The sequence below is a fragment of the Mustela putorius genome, unplaced genomic scaffold (assembly GCF_011764305.1).
Source record: "Mustela putorius furo isolate JIRA1106 unplaced genomic scaffold, ASM1176430v1.1 tig00000450_pilon_pilon_pilon, whole genome shotgun sequence".
Taxonomy (NCBI): domain Eukaryota; kingdom Metazoa; phylum Chordata; class Mammalia; order Carnivora; family Mustelidae; genus Mustela; species Mustela putorius.
Window position 1 is genome coordinate 9,984,369 of NW_025421385.1, and position 15,632 is coordinate 10,000,000.

The 15,632-nt window shown below is 49.2% G+C and overlaps 1 protein-coding gene across 10 annotated transcripts in view; it reads right to left on the reverse strand.

Moving 5' to 3' along the window:
• Window positions 1-4,097: 4,097 nt before the first annotated feature.
• ARID1B (AT-rich interaction domain 1B) overlaps window positions 4,098-15,632 on the reverse strand; it is a 439,186-nt gene continuing 427,651 nt past the window's right edge. For all 10 annotated transcript variants that reach the window (XM_045080143.1, XM_045080141.1, XM_045080135.1 and 7 more), the window contains 4 exons: window positions 15,502-15,598; window positions 13,145-13,928; window positions 11,018-11,148; window positions 4,098-8,727 (listed from right to left, as the gene is read on the reverse strand). In XM_045080143.1, coding sequence (XP_044936078.1) covers window positions 7,003-8,727; window positions 11,018-11,148; window positions 13,145-13,928; window positions 15,502-15,598 — 2,737 coding nt within the window. In that variant the 3' untranslated portion in view covers window positions 4,098-7,002. The remainder of the gene's footprint in view (window positions 8,728-11,017; window positions 11,149-13,144; window positions 13,929-15,501; window positions 15,599-15,632) is intronic.

The window sequence follows — 15,632 nt, forward strand, 5'->3', positions numbered from 1 at the left end:
CTTATGGGTACTTTTTTTTTTTTTTAATCAAGCTAAAAGTATATTCATCCTTAATGTGTAGAAGATATGTCATTTCTTCCCCCATGGGAACAAATAGCCTCTCGGTTTAGACCAGCGTTTTTGGAGCCATGATCCAAACACAGGCGACTGGTGTCCTCCCCAGATGCCCCTTCTCACTTTCCATTCCTCAGGGGTCTTCTGCGCCCCAGTGGAAGGAAAAGGGAACCAGGGAAGAAGAGATGATGCAATGAAAATCCGAAACGATGTCTGGCGCGGGCACCGACGAGGTCATTTGGGAGGCAGAATCTTCTAACCACCACCAAGCCAGGGAAGCTTCCAAGAGCATCTGAGGGAACGGGGCTGACGGTCATGCCAATTCCTACTGGAAAGGCCCCTTGCTGGGGTGACTGGGAATTTCAACTTTAAAAGCTAGCTGGGGTTCGCGTCATTCCAATCTCTCACCGAGGCTCATCTGTGAAGGCCCATGGGCCCAATGGTACTTTCGGAAGAATTAAATCCCGGTACAAGTTTGGTAGTATCTCTGAAGGTCCAGAAGGGTAGAAAATCTGACATCTCCTGGGAATCTTAGGCTTTGGTAGATATCTTGTTCCCAGCGGGCGTGGGATCAGAAGCCGCGTGCAGGAATTCACAGAGCCCTTGGGCGCGAGGATGAGGAGGGAGGCCCAGGAAAGCCCCAGAGGTCAGAGGCCTGTACCACGGGCTCTTACATGTGGCAGTGGGTGAAAGTGACACCAGCCTCTCGACACAAAACCTGTCGATGAAGGGCTTGCGGATCACGAAGGCCGCAGGAAGGAGAGACTCGTGGAAAGATGTTCCCTACAAGGACAGAGCGCTGGCCAGACTGCCCAGACTTTGCTTGAAATCTGGCCTATGTTCCTTTTAACAGGTGTGGACTGCGCATCTGACCTCACGTCTTGATGATGAGGTTTTACGAGAGGACCCCCCCTCCCCCCCTTCTAATCTGTGGCCAATGTACACATGGCTTCTGTTTTGGAAGTCCCTGGATCCCCTGGATTTTGTGTAGAGCTGCAAGCGTTTCTTGGGCAAACTCGCGTTCTTGGAAAGGGGAGGTCTCAGCTTGGTTCCAGCTACTTTGCACGCCAGCCTATGCTTCTGTTTCTGGAGAATGGATGTTCTCATGTTCTACACCAAGGCTTCTGTGAAGACAGCTAATAGCCACGACATTCTCTCAAGCGCAAGAAACATCCAAATGTGAAATGATCACCGCTTCCTGGAAGCGGTGTTATAAATGCTGCCGGTTTTTGCCTTAAGAAACTGCTTTTGTTTGGACAAGGATATCTTCAAGAGGCTGAATCCAAGTTTAGGCTCCTTAAGCCTTTGGAGAGAGCTACAGTGTGTAGAACATGCGGATCCTGGGCCATCCGAATGCCAAATTCATGCAGATCAAAGCTCAAGGTTCATTTATTGACGGGACCTGAAGCCCGCGTGGAAAGGACGAGCGTCCCGAATTCCTTTTTGGTAGCCCCCAGAAACTGGCCTGTCTCCAGCTCTGTGGGAAGACTAAGTTCCTTTTGTAGAGAAAAGCCCTCCTCGCCAGAGGAAAAGGAACAGCAAAGCAAACAGAAAAGTTGCAGTTGGTCACCTGCCACGTCCGGCCTCTGGAAGATGTTCCTAGCCGCTGTCGGATTCGAGGAGGGCAGGTGTCCTAGCCGCCGTCGGATTCGAGGAAGGCAGGAAAGGACATCTGTCCTCCGAATACGCCTCCCCGCCCCTGGGGCCTGGGACGCCACCGGTGAGGCCTGCCGCCGCCTCTGGACGTCCGAGACCCCAAACTGACCTGCGTTAGAGAAATGTAGCACCATCACCTTGCCCGCTAGGCACAGGCTGTCGACCGACTAAGCCTTTATGGTTTTTCGAGAAAACCGAAACCAAAAAAGTCACACAAACCGTGTGGCTGGTATGAAGACAGGAAGACATCCTCTCAGGGGAGATTTTCAACTTTTGTGAAACATGCTTGAGAGCACCCACCAAAGGAAGTGTGTGTGTGTGTGTGTGTGTGTGTGTGTGTGAATGTGAGTGTGCATTCAGGGTGAACACACAGCGATCACGCAGGTTATCAGTTCTTTGTAGAATTATCTCCTTCAATCCTCACCAGTCCTGAGGTCGGCATTACCCCGTATTATGGGTCAGGAAACGGAGGCTCAAAGAATTTAAGGACCTTGCTCAAGGACACCAGGCAGCAAGAGAAGCAAGACAGCAAGAGAAGGCTTCACGAGCTCCCCCAGCGAGGACCCTGCAAGTTCAGTGTAAGGGATAGCGTCCTGCGGGAGCCTGGGGAGGGAGGCGGGCTCTTCGGCGAACGCGATTAATCTACCAAAGCGGCCAAGTTCATTGGGAAAAAAAGAAGGTTCCAAGGTTAATTAAGTCAGGAAATGTTTGGGATAAAACAGGCTTCCCTTCGGCAGGATTTCTCAGTCTTAACCACGATCATACAGAGCACAGATGGCCCGGAGGGGAACATGTAAGGAGTTTTTGGTGGTTTTTGTTTTTTGGGATCGCTCTTCTGTTTCTTAGAGTATGCCTCGAAGAAGCTGGGGTAAAACTTCAAGTCCCTGAAATCAGACTCGGGAAGAACGTGGCGGCTGGTCTCGCCCAGCCTCCCCTCAGGGTCTCCCATGTTTACCTCCCAGAGTGAATTAACGCGGTAATGGGGACTGCTGTGCTCTGGAAGGCCTGGAGTGTCATCAAACAAAGCAGGACAGGGGAGTCGGGACAGAAGCAGGGAGCGCGGCAACGGGAGACAGATGGGCCCGGGCACGCGGGAGGGTCTGCGGGACTTAAGGACAAAAAAGGCCTCGATAAGTTCTTCCACGAGTTTTGGTCGATTCCTACATTGCCAAGGGCTCACCCAGCGGCCTGGTGTCCTTGGACCCCAGGGTCCCGTGGTGGCTTTGTGGCCCCCACTCCAGAACACACACACGACCTGACGTGAGCGTGAGCAGGGAAGGGCCTGGGCTGTAGACTCACATTCCGGAGCCGGAGGGGCCTTGGAGACCAGTTTTCCTGGTGTTTGCAGGCCAGCCCGGCGCTGAGCCTCGCCTCGGTCCCCTTGACTTTCAGTCCAGAGCTCTTCTCACCGCACTCGGAGGTGCTACAGTGAGAGCCTTAGATTTTTAGTCAACAAAAATGCACCCAGTGTCACCCTCTGTCACCGTCTGACCCCAAAGCCTGTCCTGTGACAGGGTCTCTGTTCACAAGTGACTCCTAGGAGCCTAGAACAGGGCTGGGCGCCCCGCGTGTGCTCGACGCCTCTCTGCTGAGTTGATGAATAAGGGGACATCTTAGCGTGTTACACACTGTCACCAGAGACATTTCTCGGCATTTCTGAAAGCTCGCCAGACTAGGAGCTTCTCCGTGGGGCTGACGGGGGCGGGGCGGAGGGCAGGGCCGTCGGGCAGCTGGCCTTCTCGCTCTTCGAGAAAGAAGTGAAACACAGCTCAGCAAGAAGAAAACGGGTTGTTTGGATTGTCATTTGTGGCTCATTTATAATACCTTCTCTGCTTCCGCGCAGGTGAACAGATAATGGGAATCGGTCCATGGGGTTTGACAGGAAATGAAAGATTTCCAACAGTTTTTAAATGGATGGATTTCAGGGCAAAGGCCAGGTTCTTTCCATAAAAGAGGTAGTTAATAGCTCGCACTGTACCCTCCGACTGCTCATCCCCCCCCTTAAAAAGCCATTCTCTATTATAACTTTTCAAAAACAGTGAAACTAGTTTCTGAAGAGGCCACATTTGCCAATGAAAATGGATTCTCTGTCATTCTCAACCTCAAACAAAACACGTGAATAGTTATTTCTGGGTACACGCCACCCGATAGCTCTTATGTGACAATAAAAAATTGCACTCAAATACCAACAGATTCCACTTTATAGCACCATTCCAAAATACTAAACTTTCTTTGCACCTTTATTTTTTTTTTTTTTTTTTTTTTTTTTTTAAAGATTTTATTTATTTATTTTTTAGGTTTTTTTGTACACGTTTAAGCAGTACGGGCATCCTGTCCCAGGACCCTGAGATTCTGAGCCGAAAGCCTCATGGGGGGCACCTTTAAAAACACGTTTAAAGTACGGGCATCCTGTCAATTTCTGAAAAGCCTCATGGGGGGAAAAAAACCAACTAATGTTTAAGACAAAGCAATGACTCAGTTTGTAGGCAGGTTGATCTCAGGCAGGCTGGACGCTCTTCGTGGGCTGCTGTGGTCTTGGGTCTGGGGTGACTGGAGAAAGGATGCTAAAGTCTTCCTGGATTATTCAGGTTGCATATCAGCATGTAAAAACTTGTGGCGCAATGCTCAGACTCTAGGTACTGATTACAACACAAACCATGAAAACAATAGTCTTTTGTAATGATTTTACTTTTTCGAGTGACAAAGGAATGGGGATGTTAGAGGACTTTCAGGTCTGGGTACACCTTTTATTCACGCTCTGGTTAAGAGAGTGGTTAAGATTCCTATCGAGTTCCCTCATACAAATCTTCGCATTTGAAGCTCAGAGCGCTAAAATCTGTTCTTAGCACGCAGATGTACTCAAAGTAGACTTATACGTGGGTTTTTAATTCAACATCTTTTTGGCTGCATTGTTAAGTACGAAGACCGCGGGACTAAGGAAGGTGAGGCTGACAGAGGAGGGCACTGCTCGCAGACAAATCTGTTTAGCGTGACATTAGAGTCATGTTTCACATGCTGGTCGCAGCCGTGTGCTCTTGTCTAACTCTTCCGGGTGCGACCCCTGGGGCAACGGGTCTGGTGAGAGGACTGGGGGGGTCGAGAGGGCCGGGGCTGGCGGGGTGGTGGTGGAGAGGTAGCGACAGAAGGGAGTCCGCTAACACCTTAATTCTGCAGCAGTTTCAAAGAAATGGAGTGTTACACGAGAACAGTCAAAGACCCAGGAAGAAAAAGTTCAAATTTGAAGTGACTGGTTTTAAAAAGCTACTGTGCACCAGGTAGGAAGGAACACGAGATTATTAATATGCCCTGAAATAGAAATAATCACTTTGCACTATGTACACCACATATAATAGAACATCGTCTTTTTAACATTGCACAATATAAAGGTTATACACAGCAGAGTAAACTAAATGCAAAATACCTCCGAGGCACGCAGAAGAGACACGGACGAGACTGAACGGAGTCAAATCAAGATAGGGTTAGGAAAAGGCAGAGTGTACATCATCAGGCCAGCGGGCTCCGGGGCTTAGCCGCCGCCTCCCATACACACCGGAAATTCTCATACCTCAGTGTTGTTAGGGTTGATTGCTTTAAACAAAGACTCATTACCTAAATGATCTGAGAAAATCAAAGTGTTGCTGCCCACTCTGAAGTAGGCAGGTAGTCCCTAAAGGTCCCTCCAGACCTCGGGGCTTCAGGATGAGGACGCAGTTAGTACACGCTGGGCTTTCCCTTATTTCTTGGGAAGAAGTTGGTTACTGTGAAACCACTGTAAGGAAACCAGGACAGTATTCAAGAACACTCATCACAGTGCTTAACAAGATTTAATGTACATTTATTCTTAACATGTGGAACATATAAAGATTTTATACTGAATAAATGATATTCATTAAGCCAGAGGAAAAGGAGGAATTTACATCAAGTTTTTTCTTTTTTTTTTTTTTTAAACTACATTATCTTGAAATACAAATGTGGATTCTCGTCACTGAAAAATCTTTCAAGTTGTGTTTCTTCTTTTTAGTTGTATTTGTTTCTTTTTTGTCTGTACTGGTAACCATAGTCTAAATCAATCCATATGCAACCATTTCCACACCTTGATTCATGAAGCAAATTGTGATCAGCTGCTCTCCCGAAATAGAGCATGACTTTATACATACAGAAACTTGTACATTACCCTCTTTTTTTGTTTTTTTTTTTGTTTGTTTTTGTTTTTTGTATTTTTTCTTTTTTTTTTTTGGAGATATGGCCCTAATGAAAAAATATATAAAATAAAAATAAAAAATTATTTAAATCTACCATCACTTCGTAGTTACCACATCATGAAAAAGAAACTAAAAAATTTGTACTAAAAACAAAAACAAAAACCAAAAAAAACCAAAAAAAACCAAAAAACAAAAAAAGAGAGAAAAGAAAAGAAAAAATGAGGGTATGTTTCATGTACAACTTCTATATACATCACAGCCCATAGGCAGTAAAAAAAAAATATTTAAAAAATGATTAAAGGAATTGTGAAGAACTGTCATGTGGAAGGTCAGACGACAGACAGCAGACATGACGGTAGTGGTGAGGAAGCAGTTTCCACTGATCGTTGTCAGGTATGTATTTTCATTCTTAACTTAAAAAAAAAAAAATTGTTTTTGCTCCTAGCCTAATGGAACCATTTTCCTGTGGAGAAACCAGTATCATTTCATAGTCTGACTACTGACTGACACACCTCCGTGAGCCCCTATCCCTACATCTCTAGAAGTTTCTATTGCACAGAGCTTTGGGCGATGGGATACAGTTTGTTTTTTCCATCATCTGAAGAATAACATGCCTAGGAAGTTGATAATTTTTCACCTTTTTGCCTCAGTGTGGTGAAATTTTCTCATCCTTAGCATCTTTTGCCACTTTTTTCATTAAAGTCAATTTGCTTCCCCAAAAAAAAGGAAAAAAAAAAAAAGAAAATATGCAATACAACATGGAAAAGAACATTAAAAGGAAAATCTGTGAAAAACAAAAAGTGACCTTTGAATGCATTAGACAGCAACTTTGGTTAAAAAAAAAAACAAAAAACAAAAACCAAAATAAAAAACCCCAAAAGGAGGTACTATTACACACAGACAGCAAATATTAATTTCATAACTGTTCGAATTAATTATTTCTTTAATTCCCAATTGGTAAATAGTGAATGGGGCAGAGGAGCAGAGCTTTTCTTTTCCTTCTTCCTACGCCGGATAAACAAGAACAGAAAACAGCCAGTTACACGGGAGCCTCCAGTCTTCACGCACACATGCTGCCTTCTCACGGGTGTCATAACTGCCCGATCTGAAACAGTACGTCACAGATGACAGACGCGACCAGAGAGTTCAGGACGGCGGATATCGAGATGTCCAGCAACCGGCCCTCGTGCAGGAGGAACTCCGAGCGGTTCTCGTCCACCCTGGCCATGGCCAGCAGAGCCTTGGCCGCCCTGCACATCATGTCCACGCTCGGCGGTTCTAGAGGCGGGGGCTGCATGTGCAGGAGGTTGTGCTGGCTCTGCTGGTACTGGGCCATGGTGACCCCGTCCTCTAGGAAGCTTATCAAGTTTCCAATGCTCCCCTTCTGCACAGCTATTGCCCGTGCTGCCAGCGCGTCCCCTTGGGCCAGGTTCGATAAGAGCGCCGTGGACATTTCTCGACAGACTGGGTTTTTGCGATCTCCCACGTACCTAACTAACGTAGCATAGAATTTCTCCTGACGACTAAATGGAGGCGTGGCCAAGATCAGGTCCACGTTATTGTCCTGGATGCTGAGTTTGCAGAGGGTCTCCAGCACGAGTCTCTGAGGCGACAGGACAGAGTTGGGTCCCACCGTGGGAAAGGGGTCTTGTGCCTCTGCCGACGGGCAAACCATCCAGTGCAGCAAGCCATCCAAAATCGGCAAGCAGATGCTTTCTGTGTAAGCAGACAAGTCCAGCTGCCCGGAAATGTTGGCCAACGTGACGAGCGTGTTGTCCCTCAAGACCTCCAGGCAGTCCCACCACCACTCAGCCTTGCTGCAGGCCGCCCCCTTGTCCTCGTCTTCCTCTTTCTCGTAGGTCTGCGGCGCTCGCTTTCTCTCCGGATGCTCGTGGTGAAGAAGGATCAGCTTCCCCAGGATCAGCACCAAGCCTGGATGTTTGGACATTTCGGCGTCGTTGCCAGGCACAAAAGACAAGCTACGGACAATATTCGACACGCAGATACAGCGCTTGGCCAGAGAATCCTGCCAGTGCGCGACGGTGCAGAGAGGAGTCTCGTCTCGGCTCCGTGGCTCGTCCTCCAGCAGCTTGATGTTCCGGTGACTTTTGGCTTGGTGGATCCCGAAGGGGAACTTGCTGCTCTCGGTCTGGGCACCGGGGTGCGCGTCTTCCGGCAGCGCCCCCGGCCGAGCGGACAGGACGTCGTCGATGGTCGCGATGATGCTCTTCTCCTGCTGCTCGTCAGCCTCGCCTCTGCCTTCCTGCTCCTTCTTCCTGCCCGTGGAGCTCCCGGGGGGCGGCGGACGCCGCCGAGGAGGGATTTCCATCTTGCTCTCAAAGTGAGTCTGGATGTGCTCGGTGGTGTCGCCCCCGCCGAGCTGCCAGTGCAGGAGCCCGCTGCTGAACTCCTGCACGCGGCCCAGCTTGTCGGACCGGTCGACCACGAACAGGTTGTTCTTCTTGACGATCTTTATCGGCAGCTTGTCGAACTTACTCGCTTGCCTGGGCTTCTCCTCGGCGTCTGCGGGGGCGCCGGGAGAGGCCAGAGCCGCGCCGCTCTCCTCCTCCGTCTCGGTCTTCCCGCTGTCGTCCTCCTCGTCCTCCTCGTCGGCCTCCTCCTCCTCGACACACGCGGCCTCTTCCTCCTCTTGCCCGGAATCGTCGGCCCACGACTGGCTGGCGTCTCTCTTCACCGCATTGTGGTCAAGGGCTTTTTGGCTGGGGTCGCCCACCTCATATTCCATAAGAATCCCAAAAATGTCAATTAGGCATTTTCTAAAGTACTCTACTAAAAGTTCGAGAAATCCGGACAACTAGAGAGGGGACAAGAACAAGAACGGAACAACGTCAGAACCTCGGACCGGGCGGAGAAGGGCAGCCGCCCCGAGAGCTACGGAGACGGTGTCGGGGTGATCTTCTCAAGCTCGGATTCCTTTTCGGTCAGGCCCAGAGAGAGAAACTCCATCTCAGAGGCGGCTTCCTGACTTTTACGTTAACTAAATAAATCAACACGCACTGTGTTCTCCCTTCCTGCTGACTTTCCTACTCCGTCAATATGGAAACTTCCCCGGTATTTTCTTCTTTTTAATATTATCAAGTTCTTTGCCTTTTGTCTGTTGCTCTGACTCAGACCCACCGCACTCCGTACGGGCAGAGTGGGAACGTGAACTTACGGACTCCTTCACCCAAAGCGAGTCTGTTCTCCTCCACTATTTGTCTGCGATGGGCTTGCCTGGATTTTTACGGTTATTATTCTTAGGGATTTTATGGTTATTTTTGTCTCAGGTGCCATAGGTTACTCTAATTTACATTCCCCGTATATCTTCAGGAGAAGATAATTTCAGCAATGTAGTAGCTCATAAACACAGAAAATTAAAAACAAATCAATTTAGCCCCTGATAAATGAATTAGAGTGTCTCAGAGAATGCACTTTTACATTTCAGCTACCACAGCTCCCGCTGAAAGACAAAAGCCACCTGAGAACCAGTTTTGTTTCCTTCCAAGTTTGCGCTGAGAACGCCGACACAGTCCATGATTAGCAACTGCCCAGCGCCCCTCCCCCAGTGCCCGCGCCACCACACGTAGGGATGACGGAGGATAAGGAGGGACTGGAGGATTCTTTAACGACAGGTGTTTTGGAAATCAATCGTATTTTCATATCCTATCGGTTTCCTGAAAGTGGGTGTGAACGATTATTAGGAAGTAAGGGGCCAATCAAGTAGGACCTTAAAGGACTCGCTTTTAGGGGATTGAGGCACAATTTTTCACGTGAAGACTTGCGTGTCTGTCCCCCGATTTAAAGTTAACTTTTATCCCCAGGGTAGGGGAAAGCGGCAAGTTACTAAAGCGATTCTGGTATGAAAATGTGTGAGCAACGCCCGCTCACCTGCTCACCTAAGGATGGAAGGCAGGCATTCTAGAAAGGGCACTACACGTTTTTTAGTATTTTCTGTTACAATGGGCTTTACACGATGTTTATAACCTTATTAATACGCGTCCTATCAAGTGAAAAATTGCCTTTCAGGGCTATAACAAGGACTTAAATGTGAGAAGACAAAGTGGAAGATTCTGATCCGATTTCAGCAGAAGCAAGGTAATTAGATGTTTTGGCTTTTTTCACCCAAAGCAGAGAATTGTTCATACACAGCAGGGAGAATTACCTCTCTTCATTTTTGTTTCTAAATATTTCTTTAAAAGTTTGCAGCTCAGTTGACTCTGGGGCATTTTCCCTAATGCTCTGCTTCCCTTCTGTCCTCCAGCAATTACGCGGGGGCCCCTTGAGGCCGACTGCCGGACAAAGGAGAGCTTGAAGCTCTATTACGCAAGTCGGAGGCTTTCCAACGACTGCTCCAAAATAAGGTGGAGAGAGGTAGCAAGGAAGGAAACAGACCGAGAACCAAGTCTGGCCATGAGGTCACAGTATCTCAGCCGATGATGGGGCTATGGGGGTTCATTAAACGGGTCTCTCTACCTCTTTCTCCCGTGTACATTTTCTATACCGTAAGGTTTCTTTCTAATCAAAAGAAAGCTCAGGCGGCCGGGTGGCTCAGTGGGTTAAAGCCTCTGCCTTCGGCTCGGGTCATGATCCCAGGGTCCTGGGATCGAGGCCCACATCGGGCTCTCTGCTCTGCGGGGAGCCTGCTTCCCTTCCTCTCTCTCTGCCTGCCTCTCTGCCTACTTGGGATCTCTGTCAAATAAATAAATAAAATCTTAAAAAAAAAAAAAGACAGAAAGAAAGCAGTTCGGTCTCCCTGGAAAGGAGGGTATGTCCCACCCCCAGCTCCTGCAGACCCAACACTGACCACGGGCCCGGCTCGATGTTGTATTTCGGTCACCTCTACCGGTTGCTGACATTCCTTCTCAACAGCAACTTACTTTTACTATCTGTTCCACACACACACACACACACAGAGGCGTGCACGCATGCACACTGGAGCCTGAAGTGAGTTACTACTCCCGACTCAATCTCAGCTCTCCCTCCGTAACAACCACAAGGGCGGCCACGCCCAATGGATGCGGTCACCCCGACACTAGCCCCCGCGCTGCACACGCCTCAACGTTCCTCCGCTCCCTGGGTCCCTGGCGGGTCGGGTGCCGGCTTACCTGGGAGAGACTGAAGGTGGCGACGGTGCTGTCATCGTATAGGAGGATGTTAATAGTGTCCAGAGCCCAAGTACTTTCAGCCAGAAGACCTGACTTAAGGGACATCATCACACGCCAGGCCTCAGGAGTAACTAAAACGGGGGAAAGAATGAGGTATAATTAATATCAGGTCTGTGCAGGAAAGGAAGGAAAATATCACAAGAGTAAGAAAAAAGTCGAGTGTTGAGTTAAATACGGATTTCAAACAAATGTCCTGAGGCATGCTTAAACATGATCGTTTCCAGATTTTAAATGGCGGGGACGGCTTCCTAAGACACTTCCCGCTGTTTAAGATTCCCTTGGCTTTGTTGGTTAAACAGAAGCCAAAAGCGCTTCTCGAGGTGGTGGTGCTGAGCACCACGGCCCTTTCTCAGCCCTGGCTGCTTTCCCTTAGCTCCTAAAAGACTCCGTGATGACGCAGCGAAGTGTTAATAACGGAGTCAAACCAAAAATGGCGTTTGTCTTCTTTTGCCCGCTCGATTCACAACTGTCTCAGGGCGGCATCCTTGGAAGGTCGGCAAATACGCAGAAAACAGGCAAAAGTCAACTCACAAACAGCGCATTCTGGGACAGACAGTCTTGGTATTCCCTTGCTGTCCCCTTCTCTCTGAGCTCCTGCCCTCAGAACATGCTGTTGACAATTATTAGCACGTGGGAGGTTCAGATATTTCAGTAGCTTGGTCTGAGCCAGGGGATGGGAAACAGAAGGGCTGCACTCTTCTCTTCCCCCTTCCCGTTACTGAAGAAGACACAAGGATGAGATCAAACATTTGCAAGATTTGCCATAAGATGCGGCTAGAAGAGGCCCATTATATGTCTGAGACTTCCATCTCAGCAAACTGGCAGAAGCACCTGGCGGGAACGGGCCCGGGCAATCAGAACTCACCAGAACAGCAGCCCACACCGGACACCAGCAGCAGTTGCACGCGCTGGAGGGGGCCATGGGTGTCCACCTCTACTGTAATTTCATCTACTTCCCATATTTTCTAAAAGGCATACTACACTTTTGTAATAGAAAAAGCAAACTTTCTTTTTTAAAATAAGGAGCATAAATTTCCCCAGGCTGAGGACAAACGCAGATCTAATATGTGCAAAGAAATTTTATAAAACTTTAAATACATTTATTTAAACATATGCACACACATAAACACACAAACACACGTGCATATTTTTCCATACATATTTCTGCATATAAACGGTGCTCAGTGTCTGTATCTCCTGACCTCCAGCACCCCTCTCTGCAAGTCCTTACTTCCTTCCCCCTCTCTGCCTGTGTAGGTCCTTAATTCCAAGGGTTGAAAAAAAAAACTTTTAATATCTTTGATATCCTACTCACTATAGTAAATGATTTCAAGTCAAGTGATTCTGAGGTTTTTTGAAAAAAATTGTTTTTTATATAACCACGGTCCGTAATTTCCTTTGCTACATTACAAGTACGTCAAAAAGAATGCAAAAATACTGCGTGTCCTCCTAGATATCCCAGATCTGGGGTTAGTATTCAGAACATCCCAGAGAGAATGCGCAAACATCAGCATCCATCCGAAATCGTTCGTTGGCCTGTATCTACCCCCGCTACAGGGCTTACGTTAAGTCTACACATCACATTGTATCGGACTCCGCGTATGATACTAATAATCATCCACATATCATACGTAGGCTTCCACTTCTTCCCAGGGAAGCCCACTGTCTGGGGTTCCCCAAATTACAGAGGGGCTCGCCTTCAAGTCTTCTCAGGCCACCTGAGCATGTCATTAGCGTCTCAGCCTCCTCAGAGGCTCGCTGCAGAGGCCAAGTGCCTGTTGGCTCAGCATGTGGCACTGGACACGGTTACCAAGGACCCCCAGTCTCGCTTGGAGCCCTATTCTCTCACGAGTAATAAGGCCCACGGGTGAAAATCCCCGTTTAGCTCACGCTCCTCTCCGGCCCTGTTTCTTCGCTCAGATCAGGGCTCTGCAGACACATGTCCTGACAGCCTGTGGGCCCAAGATGTTCATCCCCGGGGAGACGGACAGGAGCTGCATCAGAACTATGACTACGGTTCTAGATCACAACGGGGGTTCGTTTCAGGACAAGGCCCGGGGTGCTTACCGATATCTTTTGAGGTAATCTTTCGCCTTTGTTTCAAGACTGGCTGTGATGCCTCGACGGAGCCAGGGGGAAAGGTGATCTCCCTTCGGATGGGGGGTGGCTGGGGGGGCGGCCCTGTGACCTGGGCCGTGGGGACGGTGGGCAGGACCTTCTGCATCTTCAGAGAAGGCAGAAAGGGAGACTTGCTGGGGGACATGCGGCTCTCCAGGGAGCGCTGGAAGGAGGCGGGGCTGGGGGCTCTGGAGACGTGGTTTGGCAGTGACGGCGGCGTCTGGTAGGATGACTGAGGCGGGCGCGTGATGGGCTGCATGGAGGCGGGAGAGGACATATAAGGCTGACGTTGGCTGACGTGAGAAGGCCACTGGCTCTCGTGGTTGATCCTTTGATCGGGTACCATCATATCATCCGTGCGGTTCATGCCTGGGTAGGGCGGCGCCTGGCCGGGGCCGCCGGGGCCCTGCCGGCTCTGGTAGGGGTAAGGCAGGTCGTTGCGCGTCGCCCACATGCTCTGCTGCGGCCCCTCGCTGGAGGACGACTGCATCGGGCCGCCCATCATCTGCGGCGGGATGGCGTGCGGCTGCATCTGCGCCGGGCCCTGCATCCGCTCCCTGTTGTAGGGGTACGGATACTGGCCCTGCATGGGCCTCCTGTCCGGGCCCGAGTAGGAGCCCCCGTACTGGTTGTACAGCTCCTGCTGCTGGCTGCCGTACTGCATGTTGTACACGTCTCCCTCGTGCCGCTTGGCTGGAGGCCCGTACATGCCGTCCATATGGCGTTTGTAATTCTGAAATTCGCACCAAGACAAATCATACTGATGTGCTTTTACAGGTATAATCACACACGTAAATTAGGCAAAACAGTTATTACCTGGCCGGATGCTCATTTCAAAACGAATAGGGGCAGCTCCCTAAACAACTGGGACTAACCATCTAGGCCCCCGCTCGGGATTATAAGGGCCGTGGCACGTACTCCGAAGAGGGTTCCCGAAGTTTGCCCGTGCTTTGGTATTTTCTGTGGGGAAAGAAAGGCTTCCTCTCTCTTTATCCTGGTAGCCCCTGCCTTGGTATTTCCTAGGGCTGCGGTACAGGGGGCACAGGCTCTGGTGAGCCCTGCATGGGCTCTGCCGGCCAGGGGCCTGCAGCAAGAGATTCCTCAGGCTTACCTTTCTGGAAGTGTCTCCACACAGCATCCAGCTCCTCAGACTGGACCCGCTGTCCTGACACCCTACGGACCCCGGCCCCCACCTCAACTTCCAGTGAAAGCCCCGCCGGCCCCAGCCTCTGACAGCAGGGCCCGCATCGCCTGTGTACAAGGTTCCCCCTGTGGACCCCCCGGGTACCAGCACCCAATCCGAGTGGGATCCTCCTGATGGGAGAAAGATGCGGATGTGGTATTTAGTGCTCTTTTACCTTCCGCGGAAATTGCTTAAGGTCAGCTGGTTTAGTAACAGAATTTACTGTATGTACATGTTCCAGTCACTTTAAATGTTTAAAACCCCCTCTATGCTACCAGAGGTCTTACACTGGAAAAGTTGTTTAGAAATAGCAAATTCTTCGGGCGCCCGGGTGGCTCAGTCAGTTGAGTGTCTGACTCTTTGGTTGCAGCTCAGATCATGATCTCGGGGTTGTGGGACTGAGCCCTGCATCGGGCTCCACACTCAGAGGGCCGTCTGCTTCCTCCCTCTCCCTCTGCCCCGCCCCTGCTTGCATGTGCACGCACTCTCTCTCTCTCTCTCTCTCTCAAATAAATAAAACCTTAATAGAAAAAAAAAAGAAAAAGAAATAGCAAATTTCTGTGTCTGAACAGCCCAGCACGACATGCAAGTCTCTGCATCAGTGGTGACAACTATAAGGTTATCTTATACAATTCAAGATCTATGGCCGTGTAAACCAGCATCAACCATCCCTGGTGGGCAAAATATGTGGTCGTTAGTATCTCATTTTTAAAAAACCGATTAACTTTCATTCTTGGTATTTAATATTTTAAGTTGTTTTTATCTACACATTGTCTGTAAAACATGAACAAATTTCTGTTCTAAAAAAAGGCATTTGATAGACAATACACATGACAGAACATGCTATATTCGTTATATCTGATATTCGTTACTCGGACTGGTTAGTCTTGACAAGGCTGAATGTCCTTTACTTCCTACAACACGTTACATTTCTTTCAGGATACCATACCACCAGAGCTTTTTAAAATTTGCTGACTTCAAAATCCCAATCCTATTTTCTAGCATAAGCAAGGAGATCCTGGCGCTACTCCTTTCTCTTCCCCTCCCTGAAACTCTTCAGAAGTAACACAAGTTTGGGTTTTAAACCGAAAGCACGGAGATGAGTGTCCGCTCGCCAACTCACCGGCTGCTGCGGATACAGGCCGGGCTGGTGTCCTCCATATGGCGGCTGTCCTGAGGGAGGGCCTTGGCCTGGGTACTGCTGCCCGTAAGGTTCATGCCTAGAATGAGGCATTCAAAGAACACTTCATTGTC